General features: G+C 38.3%; 1 protein-coding gene across 1 annotated transcript in view; it reads left to right on the plus strand.

Annotated features, from left to right (window-relative positions):
• Positions 1 to 15,421, plus strand: part of LRP1B (LDL receptor related protein 1B) — a 498,089-nt gene that overhangs the window by 452,427 nt on the left and 30,241 nt on the right. The window contains exons 80-83 of the mRNA XM_058421333.1: positions 46 to 162; positions 1,992 to 2,165; positions 2,679 to 2,804; positions 10,008 to 10,172. Of these exons, the coding sequence (XP_058277316.1) occupies positions 46 to 162; positions 1,992 to 2,165; positions 2,679 to 2,804; positions 10,008 to 10,172 (582 nt within the window). The remainder of the gene's footprint in view (positions 1 to 45; positions 163 to 1,991; positions 2,166 to 2,678; positions 2,805 to 10,007; positions 10,173 to 15,421) is intronic.

A 15,421-nucleotide genomic window follows, 5' to 3' on the forward strand; every position in this document is an offset into this window, starting at 1 on the left:
TTTTCCAGGTTTTATGTTCCTATTTGAACTTTATCTCCTTTGTAGGTCTCGTAGTTGATCCGTTCAGCCAGCGCCTGTTCTGGGCTGATTTTGAGTTGTCTGTTATTGGCAGTGTTCTTTTCGATGGGTCTGACTCAGTTGTGTCTGTGAGCACAAAACAAGGTATGGAAAGCCTTGGTATAATGTGATTCCTATTTTATTTTACTTGGCTGAAGTTTCACTGTTCAGAGGAACTATGTAAGCAAAAATCAGTGATTATTGAGTAATATTTTGTGCTTTTGTTAGACAATGCCTCAAACATTATCTAATCAGGTGTTTCAGATAAGATAATTTTAGCTTTAAATAATCTAATAAAATTACCTTAGAGGAACAAAGATTCAATGATCTGTGCAGATCTCCAAGTTTAGGTATTACTGAATAACATTGGTGAATATTTAGGCTTGGTCACACTTGGACTTATATTAGAGCTGCCTGCATTGAGTTGGAGTTTTAGGAGTTGTGGAACCATTGATCTGAATCAGTTCTTGGAGCAATAATGGGCTTGGCTTTCAGGTCAGTGAGTAATCATAGAATTCTGCTAACAGAATGGGAATGAAGAAAGTTCATTTTGATAAAAAAGAAAAAGAGATTCTGGTGAAGCAAACTATTTTCAATTGCACAGTGGCTTTTTAACAATTTGTCAAGTAAGAAATCTATGAAACTTGGGTAGAAGAGAGAAGGAACGCATTAAAAAAACATTTGCAAGCAGCCTTTTGGGGAGGATTGCTTAGTGGGCAGCTGGTTCTGGAGAATCATCAGGGTGTTATTATACCTGGTGCCATGGAGTGTTTTAACCCAGAATTCACCAGGATATTCTGGAATATATTAGGAGGAATCTCCCATAATCCTGATTGGGCCGGACAAGATTGAAATCATCTTATTTTGGTTTAAAAGCATTTTATTCCACAATTTGTATCAATATACATGGAGATAATCACCTGAAGAGAGATCACTTTGAGTGTAGGGGTCTGACCACAAGCTCCTCTAGCACCCGACCAAAGGAAAATTGGGGAGTTTAGAAATTGCTTTGCAACGAGACTAAAACCTTCAACCCATTGAATTAGACAAGCCTAAAAGAATTCATTAGAATTCATCCATATTTTTAAGAAAATTAAATCCTGAGTACCAAGCACTGATGGCATGAAAGAACAATAGGAAGAAATAAAGGTTGATTGATAAAATTAAGTAAATACAAGGGAAATACAAAGCCGTCTTTAGAGAAAATGGAGAAAATATCAGGCACAAGGTATCACACGGAATGGCAGATTCTGTTTCTTTATGGCTTCAGGAAGAGATGCATCTCAGGCAAAGAAGTTTTAGTTAGAAGCCGTTCCCTTACTGAGGGTAAATGTGAAATTCTACAGCCAGTTGTACAAAGAAAATCCAACTGGTGGCCTAATAGGCCCTCACAGCTCCTAAAAAAATGAGGAATTGGTAGAGTTAACAATAACTTTTGCATTAATTTACTATAATTATGATTTTTTGAAAAAACAAGAGTAGTACAAAAACTAGCATTTCAAATATGTTAGGAAGGAGCTGAAGAAATGTTTTGGCCAAATAATTTCTTCGATGTGAAGCAAAATGACCTCTTTCTTCCTTGCCACGTACATCTGGTTAAAGTGTTGTACCTAAGGTACAACAAATAGAACAAATCTGTTCTAATTAGCAAGCTGTTACTACAGAGTTTCCTTTTTTTTCCCAATGATCAGACAGTTTATGAGGCTCAACTGTGTGGAAAACCGATAAAAAGCCTGAAATTTAAGTTGTCTGCAAAACGGGAAGAGTTCCTTTGAGGAAGATTGGTTTTTTTAAAGGTAGTTTTTGTGGGGACCAAAAATAATGTCTGAAAAATAATGTCCTTGGGTGTTAGGGTAATGAAATGAAGCTTTTATTTTAAAAAGATGTTTATTATTTGAATATGCATTTGTATTTACTGTCCATTTTTATTCAAGGTTTACTGCATCCACATAGAATTGACATTTTTGAGGATTACATATATGGAGCAGGCCCTAAAAACGGTGCATTTAGAGTGCACAAATTTGGCAAGAGCCTTGTAGAATATCTGAGTGTGGATGTTGACAAAGCAAAAAGTGCCTTGATTTTTCACCGCTACAAACAAATGGACTGTGAGTAAGCATAATTACTTTAAATTCAATATCATCTCGGGAGGGAAGAAAGTAACCAAGTTGTATCAATATGAACCAGAGCCTGATTGTACAAACTGAAAATAGATTGTCATTTTTTTATATATAATTTTGATGCGTTTTCACTCATTTGAAAGGATGCTGCACAAATTTGTACACAAATGCCTTTTGTACCTGCACTGTGACTGAGCTATTAAAAAATAATTAGAAGAGAGGTGAATAACAATCCCCCTAGCTAGAAGCAGATGAAACTTTCTACTCTCGTGTTACAAATACATTTTTTGGTAATGGAATAAATTCTGTCTCTCTGTGGGTCTTACACTGCTGTTTGAGGGAGTGTGTTCACAGGCTTGAGGCTGTTGATATCTTGGGGAGTGGAAGTGTATCAGAATTTTTTGTATCTAATTTTTTATATTTTCTTAGCTTTAGAACACAGTTCTAATTTTTTAAAAAATTAAATATATATATATTCAAATATTTTGTCTTTTTAAGCAGTGCCTAATCCCTGCTTGGACCTGACGTGTGAATTCATTTGTTTACTCAACCCCTCTGGTGCAACGTGCGCTTGTCCAGAAGGAAAGTCATTGATGAATGGAACATGCATCGATCAGAGCCTCCTAGGTAGGTATTGAAAACTGCAGGAGAGCCAGAAAATAAACAGCTGGTCAGTTTTGGTCATTGCAAAAGGCCAGGCTGGCTGTGAGTGCAGAGTTTTGTGATGTTGTTCAATACACAGATTACTTAGCTGAAACTGGAGGGAAAGGTGAAGAAACAAAGTCTTTGATTACAAAAAAAAACCAAAAAAAAAACCTCCCCTGCTAATGTTTATCAAAATGAAAAATGAGCTTTCAACTTAACTGATACAAGATGATACTTAAAAGTGAGTGGGTATAAATACTGACCAAAAGAAGTTCAAAAAGCAGTGAGGTGTTTTGGATCTCAAATTTAATGAGTCATTTAGGAGGAAAAAAACACTGCAGCAATGGTGAAAAGGCAGTGAGAGCAACATAGCAAGTAATAATGACTTTGAAGTAACAGTCAAAGAAGAAAAAAAAACCTGCAGCATTTTCATCTAAAATGATATCTTCTGGGAACCTCTGAAATTACTAATACTGAGACACAGGAAACCAGATTTCATGAAAAAAGAGCCTCTAAGTTCTTGCTGTATTTTAGGGATGGGGGAGGGAATCTTTTCCGCAGAAGATTATTAGGTACTTCAAAACTTCAATCTAATTTAGGCCAAATTTAGCTTGGTCACACTGCTGAAATGATTTCTTAGCCAGCTTGAATTTTTAAATGTTCTAGAAATCTCAGAATAGCATTTCTTGTGTGTGTTATGTGTACTAGCATGTTTTTCTGATGTTTAATTCCAGGCTCAGAAGTGCAAGTGATGGATATTTTGGTGAGATCCTCTTGTGCTTAAAGTGCTCAGTGTAGCAATTAAATTAATTTACCTGAAATGTCATAATTCTCTGGAGAAAATCTCACCGATCTATACTGCCTAGGACTTAAATATTGAATTACCAGGACTGTGTTTTAGTGGTTCATGATGTGGTATTAATAAAACTGTCCAGCTCTGGACACAAATCAGTCTGAATACCCTCCCTGCCCCTCCAAGTGTCAGCTCTTTGTCCATCTCGGGTGGACACTTGTCAAGAATTTCTGCTGCTACAACACCACCTAAAAATTATTTCAAATTACCCATAGTTACTACTTAGATGTTGAAGAATGGAAATATAAAAGATATTTGTTTTTCACTGGTGAGTTGTACCAGTCTGAGCTCATAATTTCAGTAATGCTCCATTTTTACTAGTGGGCAAAGGATTATGCTGTGGTAATGTTTTTAGGAATGTGTGTTTTTATTAAAGAAAGATCTGAAGAGGTTTTTTAAATGACTTGTTATAAAATTTTATGGGTAGACAGAAAATGCCTAGAGAAGCATTTTTAATTTATTGATAATTTTCAGTGCCTTCCCATGGCTGCAATATCTGTTACAACTTTTTAAAGGGCTGCTGAATAACTGCTTCCTTAGTTTATTGTTTACAATTGTATTTCAAGTCATGTCTAATATAGGCTTTTTCCTACTTTTTTTTTTTAATCTATGTTATTTTTGTAATAGTAGTCTGCCAGTTCCACAAATAACAAATTATGAATTGAAATTTCTGTATCATAGTACTCTCTAATAATGTTTTTGCACTATTTTGATTTTTCTTTTTTTAAGTGTAAGTGGATGTTAAACATTTGTCCCTTGCTGAGACCCCACTTCAGCTTCCAAGGACCAGCAGAGATTTCTGGAAAGATCAGAGCTGACCCCAAGATCAGTATCTTGAACTGATTCAGGTTTATAATTAAAGGCTGACTGACAGTCACTTGCCATTAACAGGTCACTAATAGGCGCAAACAAAAGAAAAATAGATTTACAAATCAGATTCTTTGCCTTTAGGAGATAATACAATATGGAATAGAAACTAGGGGCTGCAGTTTTCCTTTTCTGATGAAGATTTAGAAAAAGTATATGAAATATTCCAGACCCCACACATTCACCTCGTTAAAGGCTCTTGCTTTAACATTTTTGGCACAGTTAAGGATCTCAGTAACCCAAACCAGAAAATCCTGCCTTCCTTGGCTGTGTATTGTTGAAGGGTGAGCTGACAATCCAAAGGGAGGTTATACAGATATATATATATATATATATTTTTCCTGTTGGTTTGCAATAAAATCTTGATTCAAAGTCAGTCAAGATAATCTTGGTGATTTTGGTGGTGTTCTGGTATTGGAGGTGTTCTGGTTTTGTTGTACTTGCACGCAGTTATTTTGGGTCATGTAAGAAGTCTTTTACTTTGAGAAATTAGTAGCAGTTGTGGATATCCAGAACTGGTAGGGTTGAAATGTACTTTAGAATGATATATAATTCAAGTTACAATAGGAAATAGTAGAATATTGAATATTCATAATATTTTTAATGCCTTTGAGTGTTTTTTGAGTATTTTTAAATACAGTAAGGAAACTAGTGATAGATTTTCATGACTTGGCAGAGCCAAAATGGGACAGCCATCTCCAGTTCAATTCAATTTCTTATTCTTAGTCTGTCTACCATAAAGGCTGGTGACTGCAAGGTAATCTCAGTATTGCTCTGTTCCTTGTGCTATATCCCAAAATCTGACTGAGAATCCTGTTCATTGGATTGTTCCGTTTCTTCCTTCTTTTTTTTTTTTTTTTATCAGAAGAAAATTATCTAAGTCCTTACTCCTGTCTTGGTCCATTGTGTTATTTTTCTTCATGAGTCCTAAGCGAGGAATTTTAAATATTGATTCCTCAGTGGCTTTCTGTAGGGCTGAATCCAGATTGCCTCACACAGCTGTTTCCCCAGCACCTCAAGCAACTGATGAGAAACAGCTTCTGGGTTTGATTTGGAGTTTCCAAGCTGGAGTCATCGCAGCATATGGGTGTGTTGCATCATTGAGAATGGTTTTTGTTAAAACAAAGTGAGTACAACTTCCAGTGTTCTCTGAGATAAGCTTCCATCTCATTTCGCTCTGGATGACTGTGACTGACAGACCACAGTTCTTTTGGGGTTTATTTATTGATTGAAACAGGCTGGGCTTCTTCAGTTTAGGAGTTACCTTTTAGTTTTCCTGAAGGAAAGAGCAGAGTGCCACCTCATTTCCCTAAAAGAGACCCCTGGATTTGCATCCATTAGGTTTCCTGTATTTAATCGTCTGTAGCACAATGAAGCTAAAAATGTACCCAGAGGATGAAAATGGAGAGACTTGCACTGGAAGAAGACATTGGGTCCCACAGCTGAACGAGCAGGAGTAATGAACTCTTCCAAGAGTTCCCCGTTCTGGAGCCTCACGTTTATCACTTTTCCTCTTAAGACGGGAACATTTCTGCGCTTTTGGTTGAGTGGAAAGCCTGAGGAAAAAATTCCACAGATTAAGAACTGACGTTGCTTCTGAACAACGATGAAACATTTAATTTATCACGTTGCTTCCCTCAGCACATTTCTGTGGAGACTTGGCAGAGAAAGAGCTTTGGCTGGGGTTGGAGTGGTTCATCCCTGTGTACCTTCTTTTTCAACCCCAAAGTCTGCCTCAGGGAGGAAGAGCTACTGCAGTCCATGCTTTCTTCTTGGGGGTTGTGCTGCTTTTTCAGACTTCTCAGAGATTTAAAAAAAAAAAAAAAAAAAAAAAAAATCTTCTGTTTGCAGGATTTCTTCTGTATTTACAAAGGGGTAATTGTTGGGAGAGGTGTTTCCCAGTGCAGGAGAAAATGGGTGCTAGTTAGATTTTCTCAGTGTACGTCCTTTTCTTAACCATTCTCTTACTTTTAAAATTCTAAAGAAAACATATTTTCTAAGTGGAGGGGGGAAAAAAAAAAAAAAAAGTGAAGAGAAAACAAAGAGGAGCATCTGTCTTACAGCCCTCAGACAAAATTTGGGGAGAACAACTTGTTCTGATGCTTTTCAGCATATGGAGAACTGGCAGGAGTAGTACGACTCTCGTCTGAAGGAAGATTTATAGAACCTTACCTCAACATTACAGCTCTGCTCTCTGTCTTTATTAGCTGCATTCAGCTCAGTAAAGGATGAGCTACACTTTTGTCCAAGGGAGAGCCAAGATTAAATAACTTTCTGCCCCATGGGATGAGCGTTTCCCACTGTGGGCAGGGAAACTGTTCTCGTCCCAAAGAATGTAGGTCCCGACCCCTGTGCTCTGTAACATCATCTCCCCATTTAACTCGTCTAGTCCAGAAATTGGGGATACTTCAAAAGGCAGGAAATAGCAAAAAAAGATGCATTTTTCTCAAGAAAGAATAGGGTTGTTATAGAAATGTCAATAAAAGACGTGTTTTGTGTAAGTGGAGGAGAGAAATGGAATATCAAAAAATTGAACAAGTGAAAGAAAAAAATACCCGTAGAGTCCACAAAGCTTTGATTTGCTGTTTTATCAGTGTTTCTTCTTTGTGAGATTCTCCTTTTGCTTCCAGTAAAAGCGAAGAGTCAAAGATGAAGCTGATAAGCCAAACTCTGTTAATGTTTGTGTCAAACAATTTTACTGGGAAGAAAAACATAAGAGGAATGGCAAACAAAAATTCTTTGATTATGCATTAAAAATGTTAAGATTGAACGAGGCAAAACAAGGCAGCAGAAGACTAAGTATCCAGATTAGGGGAGAATATACAAAATTACATGATCTGTAATCCTTTCCTTCAAGTTAGAGAGATTCATAGCTAGTCTAAGGGTAGGATAAAAAGTGAAATTATATACCTCTGTCATTTCAGAAGTGAAAAGAGCAGCAGAGAAATCTTTAAGTCTGAGTTTTGCAAGCTCAGAGCAGCACTGAGGACTGGAGTTAGAAACTTTTCTGTGTTTGTCTTTTTAACAAGTTTTTTCCAAGGGTGTGTACTTGCTATAGCTCTTCCCACTTCTTCTTTCTGAGGTATTTATTCAGTAATTCCAATTAACTGTATTCAGGTTTTTAAACCAATTCTTCTGTATTTTTCTCCTGTATTCCTTTTCTTCACGTCTTCTCCTATGGAACCATTCTGCTCATCTCCCACACAAAGGCAGGCGTGTCATCCCCTTTTGTACTCAGTTGATGTGAATCAGTGTAATTTGTTTCTTGTATTTACCTCCAAAGCAGCACCATTAAACCCCATATATTTTTCAAGTCTAATATACTATTTTAAAACTGCCTTTTCCATTGCATCTTTCAATCCTTTTTCTTAGCATATCAAAAGTCCAAAATTGCTGTATTACCATTTCTCTATTCCATATAAGGGTTGTACTGAAACTCTTGAATTTGTTTCACAGAGAATGAAATCAGTAGTAATTTTTTTTTTTTTTTTTTCCAGAATTCATATCTTAATTTTCTGGATTTGCTCTAAAAGAGAAATAGAACATGTTTTTAATGCACTATCAGAAAGGTTCATAAAAATGAGCAGTTGTCTGTACTTCACTGTTATTTATTCTGTTTTTGCCAAGTTCTGCTCCATAAACTCATGACTAATGATAAGTAAAACAGATAAGATAAGCAAAACAAAAATAGACCTTCTCTCCAATAAGATATGCTACATTATCCATTCAAACAACTTCCATAATGAGTAACTGAAGAACGGTTCATGGAACATCAAAGGATTTAATGAACCACCCAAATTAATAAAACACTGAAGCATCCTCAAACTCCCAAATACAAAGTAACTTTCTTACAGCAATTGTATATATCCAGGGTGGATACCAAAAAATCAAGTGCAAAGAGGATCTCATTTTTATTGTAAACCACATGAAATACTGAGATGCCATCATGGGAACTTTAAGATTTTCTGCCTCGTTGCAGTTTAATTTTAGAAAGGTGCAATTATCTGAAAGATGACAGTTTCCAGAAGTTCTGTTTGAATAGGTTCAATCCCAGATTTGGTTCCTGTGAGAGGAGGCAGCAGACCCTGCTGAGGAGGGGCATGCACAGAGACCTGGGTGCATCCAAAGAAAGGGCTCTGCACAAGTTTTAGCTCTGGGTTCTACAAAGCTCTTTTTGGACAGAACTGTGCAGGTAGAGAACATCCAACATTCCTAAACTCTGCACTTGCAACACAGTGTGTTTCTTTAAACCTCAGAGGAGTTGCTGTGCCTGTGCTGTGCTGCTCAGTGTTAGACCTCAACCAGTAAGGGACAAATAGGAGCTTTGACTCTTCTCCATGAATTGTTTGACTAAAGCAGATTAATTCAGCAATGTTCCTGCAACGGGTGGATGTATTATTGAAAAGTTCTTGGTACTTGTGACATCCCTGTTGTTTAAAGCCACGTTAGCTCAATTCCTGGATTAGTTAGGAAGCAATCTGGCTTCACAGGATTGTTACGCTGTGTGACAAATGAAGTTTCATTGCTGAAAGCATGAGCTGGGTTGCAAAGGTGCTTTTCTGCTTCCTTAGGATTACAGCTGTTTGCATGTCTGAGCATTGTACGTGTGCTCATCTATAATTAAATTTTTGTTGTTATCACTGAGTGATTTTATACCTTGTTCACTGAAATTAATAGAGGTTTACTGTTCAAAGTGTTTCTAAGAGAGGCACAACTCTGAGTACGAAGGAGCTTTACACGAAGACTGAATCTGGCCTGATCAGAGTTTGTGTCCCCTTATACCTCATCACTGAGGCTGACACTGCTGCCATAAGAACTGTGATTGCAGAGCAACAGGCAGCCTTCCTTCTCAGGGATTTTTACAGTCTGAGCAAGAAAAAAGAAATTATCAGAAAATATTACTTAGGAGCAACAAGTTTGTATGCAAAAACAAATTTTTGAAGAGGATTTAAAGGCAAGATAATTTTGTTTTAAACTTTTTGGACAGGGCTTAGTTAAGAAGGCTGTTTAGTTAGTAAGGACTGTGGAAGAGAGATCCAAAAATGGCTAATAAAAAAGGGGCTGAGGTCAGCAGAAAAATGACTGGGAAGTTTTTTGAGGTCTCCCAGATGAAACCAACGTTCAATTTCCCAATTCTCAAACTAGGAATTATCGTTTCAAACAGGAATTCGTACTACCATTCCTAACTTAGATCCTAGGGAGGCCAACTTCCCTGTGCCATGCGAGAGCTCCCACCAATCTACAGCTCCTGGCAGCCTTTCCAGGGACTGTTGTCTCTGAAGTGTGTGGGGGTTTTTCTGTCACTGTGGAAACAGAAGGGATAGTTTATTTTCTCCATTCTGAAAAGTGGTGTTTTGCCCTTCACTGACAGAGATCCTTGGCTGTGTTTGAGGCAAGGTTGTGCATTGCCCTTACATCAAGCTGGGGTTGTTGAAGCTCTGTGTGTGTGTGTGCTCTTGCTGCAGATGACAGCTGTAAATTAACCTGTGAGAATGGAGGGAAGTGCATTATAAATGAGAAGGGGGATCCCCGATGCCACTGCTGGCCCAGCTACTCTGGTGAAAGGTGTGAAACCAATCACTGCTACAACTACTGCCAGAATGGAGGGACCTGTGGGGCCTCTCTCCTTGGTAAGTATTTCTGAACAACTCATTTACCTGCATTGAATGTTTGAATTGTTGAACTTGTTCCTTTTTATGGTATTTTTTATCTTTATTTGCTTTGTCTGTACTTGAACAATATGCAAAAATAGCAGCGTACTCCATAGATATTCTTTGTAATCAACAGGGCTTTTCATTCACTTCTCTGGGTGTTTCAGCACAAGTTAACTGTATACCAGAAAAGGGAAAGTATAGGTAAATATTCAGCGAAAAGACTCACATGTTGAGGTGTAGCAGTGTAATTGTAAAGCAAAACATCCAAACAAGAAGTCCATACATCTTCTTCTCTAAATTTATATCAATTCACCCCCTGAATTTATATGTGCATACACAGAGACACTTGCTTAAACACATGACCTCATTCCTTTGCTGGAGTTACACCAAAAACATATTTTACTCCTCTAATTCTCAGGAAGACTTTGTCAATGAGAACTCAGATCATTCATTTTCCTGAAGGAATTTGAAATTACATCTCCTGGCTTCAGGGGGTTTATCTTGTTAAAAAAGCAGGAATTTGACAGTTGGTCTTTTGTCCCTAATACATAAGCTTTTGTATCTTGTATAATGTTTGGGCTGGAGAGGAAAAGCGTAAAAGAGGTACTCTAAAATGTAGTAATTCTGTGAGAAAGAAGAAGCAGAACTCTATTTTCTGCTTCAAGGAATATTTAAATATTTGATTCAAAATGCAGGAGCTGGAGAAGAGTTTTCTGTCCCCTTCTCAGAAGCTTTCATCTGCTTAAGACGCTGTGAATCATTTTCTCCTGTGTGGTTACCACCCTCTGAAAAACAGTCCAGGCACCTGACCTTGAGAAGTTTTGGACTGTTCATCACAGAGATTCTGTAATGCAGAGTTAACGTATCTGAGCTTCCATGGTAGAGGGGGCTTAGATTGTAAGGATTTCCTCATCCCTCCTTACTAATTAACATTAGCCTGTGTAGTTTGGTAATTTATCCCCGCTTGCTGGCTTCCCTGGAGCCTCCTCCCATCGACTGAGGCGTGGTGGCAAAATTCCAACAGTGTGCAAGTAATTTATACTTTCAGCTCTGAGTCGTTGAGGGTTAATAATGTTGTTCATAGTAATGACTTAATATCAGAAAATGAGAATTACTTGCACTGGAAGTTGATGAATTAGACTTTAAACTGCTCCTAACAGCTGATGGAACTACTGACACAAATGATAAGCGGCGATTTTTATCAATGTGGCGAGATCAATAAATGCTAAGTGAGGACATGCAAGTGAATGGGAGTGATGGTTTAAATGGCGTGAGGAACTTCCTCATCATCTGAAGAGAGGCTGTTTATTCCCACATTTTTACATGTCTGGCAACTAATTGATTCTTTTGTGGGGTTAAAAGGCTTAATGAAATTAATAACTTGGCTCCTGGAACTCAGCTCTGTTGTGAGTCCTGCAGAGACCCCAGGGTTTTATTTAATCCTCTTCTTTTGGCAGTAGCCACAGGGCTCGCTCACCTCCAGCAGTTTGTTTTCCCTCTCCCAGGCAGCTCACACTTGCTGTGCTCACACAGCTATGCTATCGCATGGATATTTTTAATTTTCATTTTCCTGCTTAATCCAGCCTCTGAAATCTCTCAGCCTTGCTAAAACAATTAGTGCAGTAGGTTTTGCCACCGGTGGGGAGAGGCAAGATATGAGCAGGGTCTACAATGCACTTTGTTGAATTCTTAACATGGGACTGGGGAGGCAGGAATCGGCCTGGCGGCGCAGGAATCAGCCTGGGGACACAGGAATCAGCCTGGGGATGAAGGAATCAGTCTGGGGAGGCAGGAATCAGCCTGGAGATGAAGGAATCAGTCTGGGGAGGCAGGAATCAGCCTGGAGATGAAGGAATCAGCCTGGGGACGCAGGAATCAGCCTGATGCTGTGTGCCAGATGGAATGAGGTGTCTGCACTAAAGTGCATTAGGGGAGCCAGCCTGGGTGTCACCACAGTCCACGCTTCGTTGTTCAACTGCCCAGTTTGGGGGAATCTGAACCTTTGACAGCAGCTAAAGTCGATTGTAGCACACATGAGCAAAGGGTGCCTTTAAGAGCTGAGACCAGCACAGAGCTGTTTATGATGGCTGTACCTGTGCATACCCATGGATAGGAATATTCTTCTGCTGTGCTGGGTCCCTTTAGTTTCATCAAATTTTTAAGAGTCATATTTCAAGTTAACCAGATGTCCTATCTGCCATTTCCAATTCATGAGGGTAGCTGTGCCTTGAAGCCCACACCATAACTTTCATGTGCTAGAAATGTGGGAAAAAAACCTTGTATCTTTCTAAATCACAGTGACTCCATCCAGTATTCCAGATAAAATGTTCAAGTTGATGTGCATCTCATCTTCCTTGCATGCCTAGACCCTGGACCCTGTAAATATTCTATTAAGAGGAAATCTCTATTTCTTATCGGGCTGTATTTCTTATCTCTATCAGTCCAGAAATCGTGTGTTACTGAAACAAACTAGCATGCCAGTGAAATGCCCCTTATCACAGTTTAATCTAACCCAGGATGTGCTAAGGCTGTTACGTGTTTTACAGAGAGAGGTTACACTGGACTCCCCAAAAGCGTTGGAAAATGTAATTAAACCGAGAAAGCTTAATTCTTCAAGTGGTTTTGCAGCAATCATTTTGTCTTTCCAGTCAAATACACAATCCTTGAATTGGGCAGGGCACTTGTATCTGCAGGGGATGCATAAGCTCTTTGCCGTTGGACTGAGGGTGCGAAATCCAGACCAGCCTTCCAGGCAGAGCTGATCTGTAGTGCCAGGCTCGTGTGAGAGTTGTTAGTCTGTTGTAATTTTATTTTTGCACATTTCTACACATAGGAATGAAAACGTTCTTTATTAGCAGGGATTGCTTAGTTTCTCATTAACGGTTTTCTAACTTCAGCCTTGTATTTCATCTAGATTTGTAGTTTGTCCTACCAGGTTGATTTGTCTGACAGCAGTAGAATCATTAAGACATCTGAGGCTGAGTCCAGCCCTTAACCCAGTTCTGCCAGGTCCACCACTAAACCAGGTCTACAAGTGACACATCCTTTAAATCCCCGTGTTCCTATAGGTGTATTGCAAACTGATTTTGGTAAAGGACTCACCCAATTTCTGTAAAGTATAAGATTACTATTTTGAAATTAAGTCAGTTCAGTATCATTTGACTTTTATCTGCTGTGCTGTTGCTGTCTGTGTGTGCTTCTCCCTGCACGGCAGTGCTCACAAAGACCTCCTCAACAAGCAGCAGTCGTACTTCTGATCCATTTTACACCTGACTCATCAAACTGACCTGTTTAACTTATGCCATCAAATTCTACATGTTTTTCCAATTTTGCCTTTCCTTAAAGTGCATTTTTGTTCAAAATGATGAGAATTTTTCCTCTGGAAGTTGCAGAAGCCATATGTGTGCCAGTGCCGATCTTAATCCATCTGCAAAATATAAACGACCTGTGATCATTTCAGCTTGCTTGACCCTCTCTTTCTTGGAGCCTTGAATTGCCCTGGTCAATTCTCAGATATTATACCAACAGCTTTGATGCAGTCCATCTCACAAGTGTTATTTTGTACACGTGGCCTCTGGAGAGCTTAGGGGCTGCCAGCAATTTTAGCCTCAGATGCTTCCAAAGGGTCCCCACTGCTGGAAGCTTCCCCAGGAGTCAAGAAATTTCCTTACTGATCATTTTTGGCTCAAGAAATGAGAAGATTTCCTCAGAATGAACTTTGCTTCACATTCTGATCCAAATAAAATGATGCAGCATACCAAATGCTCTTCTGGTGAATGTGTGTGTTCTAGTGAATGTGTAAATCCTCCTCTCTTTCCCCACCTAATATAAAATAGCAATGTGATAACTAATTAAGTAAATTGCAGAGTATTACTAATTTTTTAAAACATGATTGTGCTAAATCTTTGCTGGATGTGTTAAGTTGTAGAACCTCATTATCTGCACACAAATGTTAATTTGTTAAACAAATCCCACTGGCAATTCAGGGATTATTCACTGTTGGCTTACTTACTGCTAAGCCTTTTGGCAAATTCCTATGTGAATGTTATATAGCCAGAGATGGGAGAAGCTTTAATTAAAATTTATAAGTTTATGACAGTTGTATTGAACTACAATAATTGAACAAAGAAAATGTCATCAGTTAATTAAAAGTACACATCTGAGACATGTAATTAAAAGTTTGGGTGTAATAATGAACACTTTTCAGTAAGCAAAAATAATGGGAATTTGGTCAGAAAAAGTCAATGTTACCATTAAAACACATTTTGTTTCTCCATGTAGTTTAAAGTAAAAATATTGCAGCAATAGTTTGCTGATTGTCTCAAACACATTAACTAGTTCACTAAATCAGATAAATCCCTTTGTACTACACAAAAGCTATGTCGAATCATACGGAATTGTGATGTTTTTATCAAAATGAGTCAAAAAAACCTATGCCTTTCCTCTAAATGAAAATGTATGAAATATTCTGAAAGAATCATTGTGTATGCAGGTATTATTTTGTATTCTTTTTTATGAGCAAAACCAGGTGATTTGGTGCCTACTGAAAATGCTGCCAGTGAAGAACCTGTTTTGCTAATGCCACATCAGTGCCAGGGGTTTTCCATGGTGGTGTCGGCAGGACAGGGGCTGTGGGAAGGAGGAGGGTGTTGTTTCACTGGAGCTGATCTCAGCTCCCAGCAGAGCCACCACCACCACCAGCGCTGGAAAGAGCCGTCTCTGAAAGCACCCAGGGATATTTAGAAACTGTTCTTTTCTCCTTTTCAATAACACTGAGAGACTCTGTATCTGTTGGGATAGATCCCAATCAGCTCACCTCCTAATTATCTACAATAATGCAACTTCTCTCCACTCCTATTGTTTCATAAAGCTAATTATGGTTCATCAGCCACACCGAAATGAATTATTGTGATTCCCAGAGTCCTGATAACAACTCTGAAGGACAAGATACGGCTTACAGAAAGCTCACGTAGAGCCACCTCCTTTTCTTTAATAGTGACAGCAAGTTAAATATTGAAATTAATTGTGAATATTCACACATAACAAGTTAAAAACTCACATTGCTGGTAGTGAATTTAGCAGTGACCGGAAGAAATAAATAATGTAGGCTTTGGTGAAGACATTCATCGGGATGATCTCATTTTTCAAAACTTGCAGAAAGTTTACAAAAATATTGCTATTGACCTAGGTTTTAATTATTTTTTTATTTTTCTTTTTGAATTTTA

Source organism: Hirundo rustica, chromosome 7, assembly GCF_015227805.2.
Source record: "Hirundo rustica isolate bHirRus1 chromosome 7, bHirRus1.pri.v3, whole genome shotgun sequence".
Lineage (NCBI taxonomy): Eukaryota > Metazoa > Chordata > Aves > Passeriformes > Hirundinidae > Hirundo > Hirundo rustica.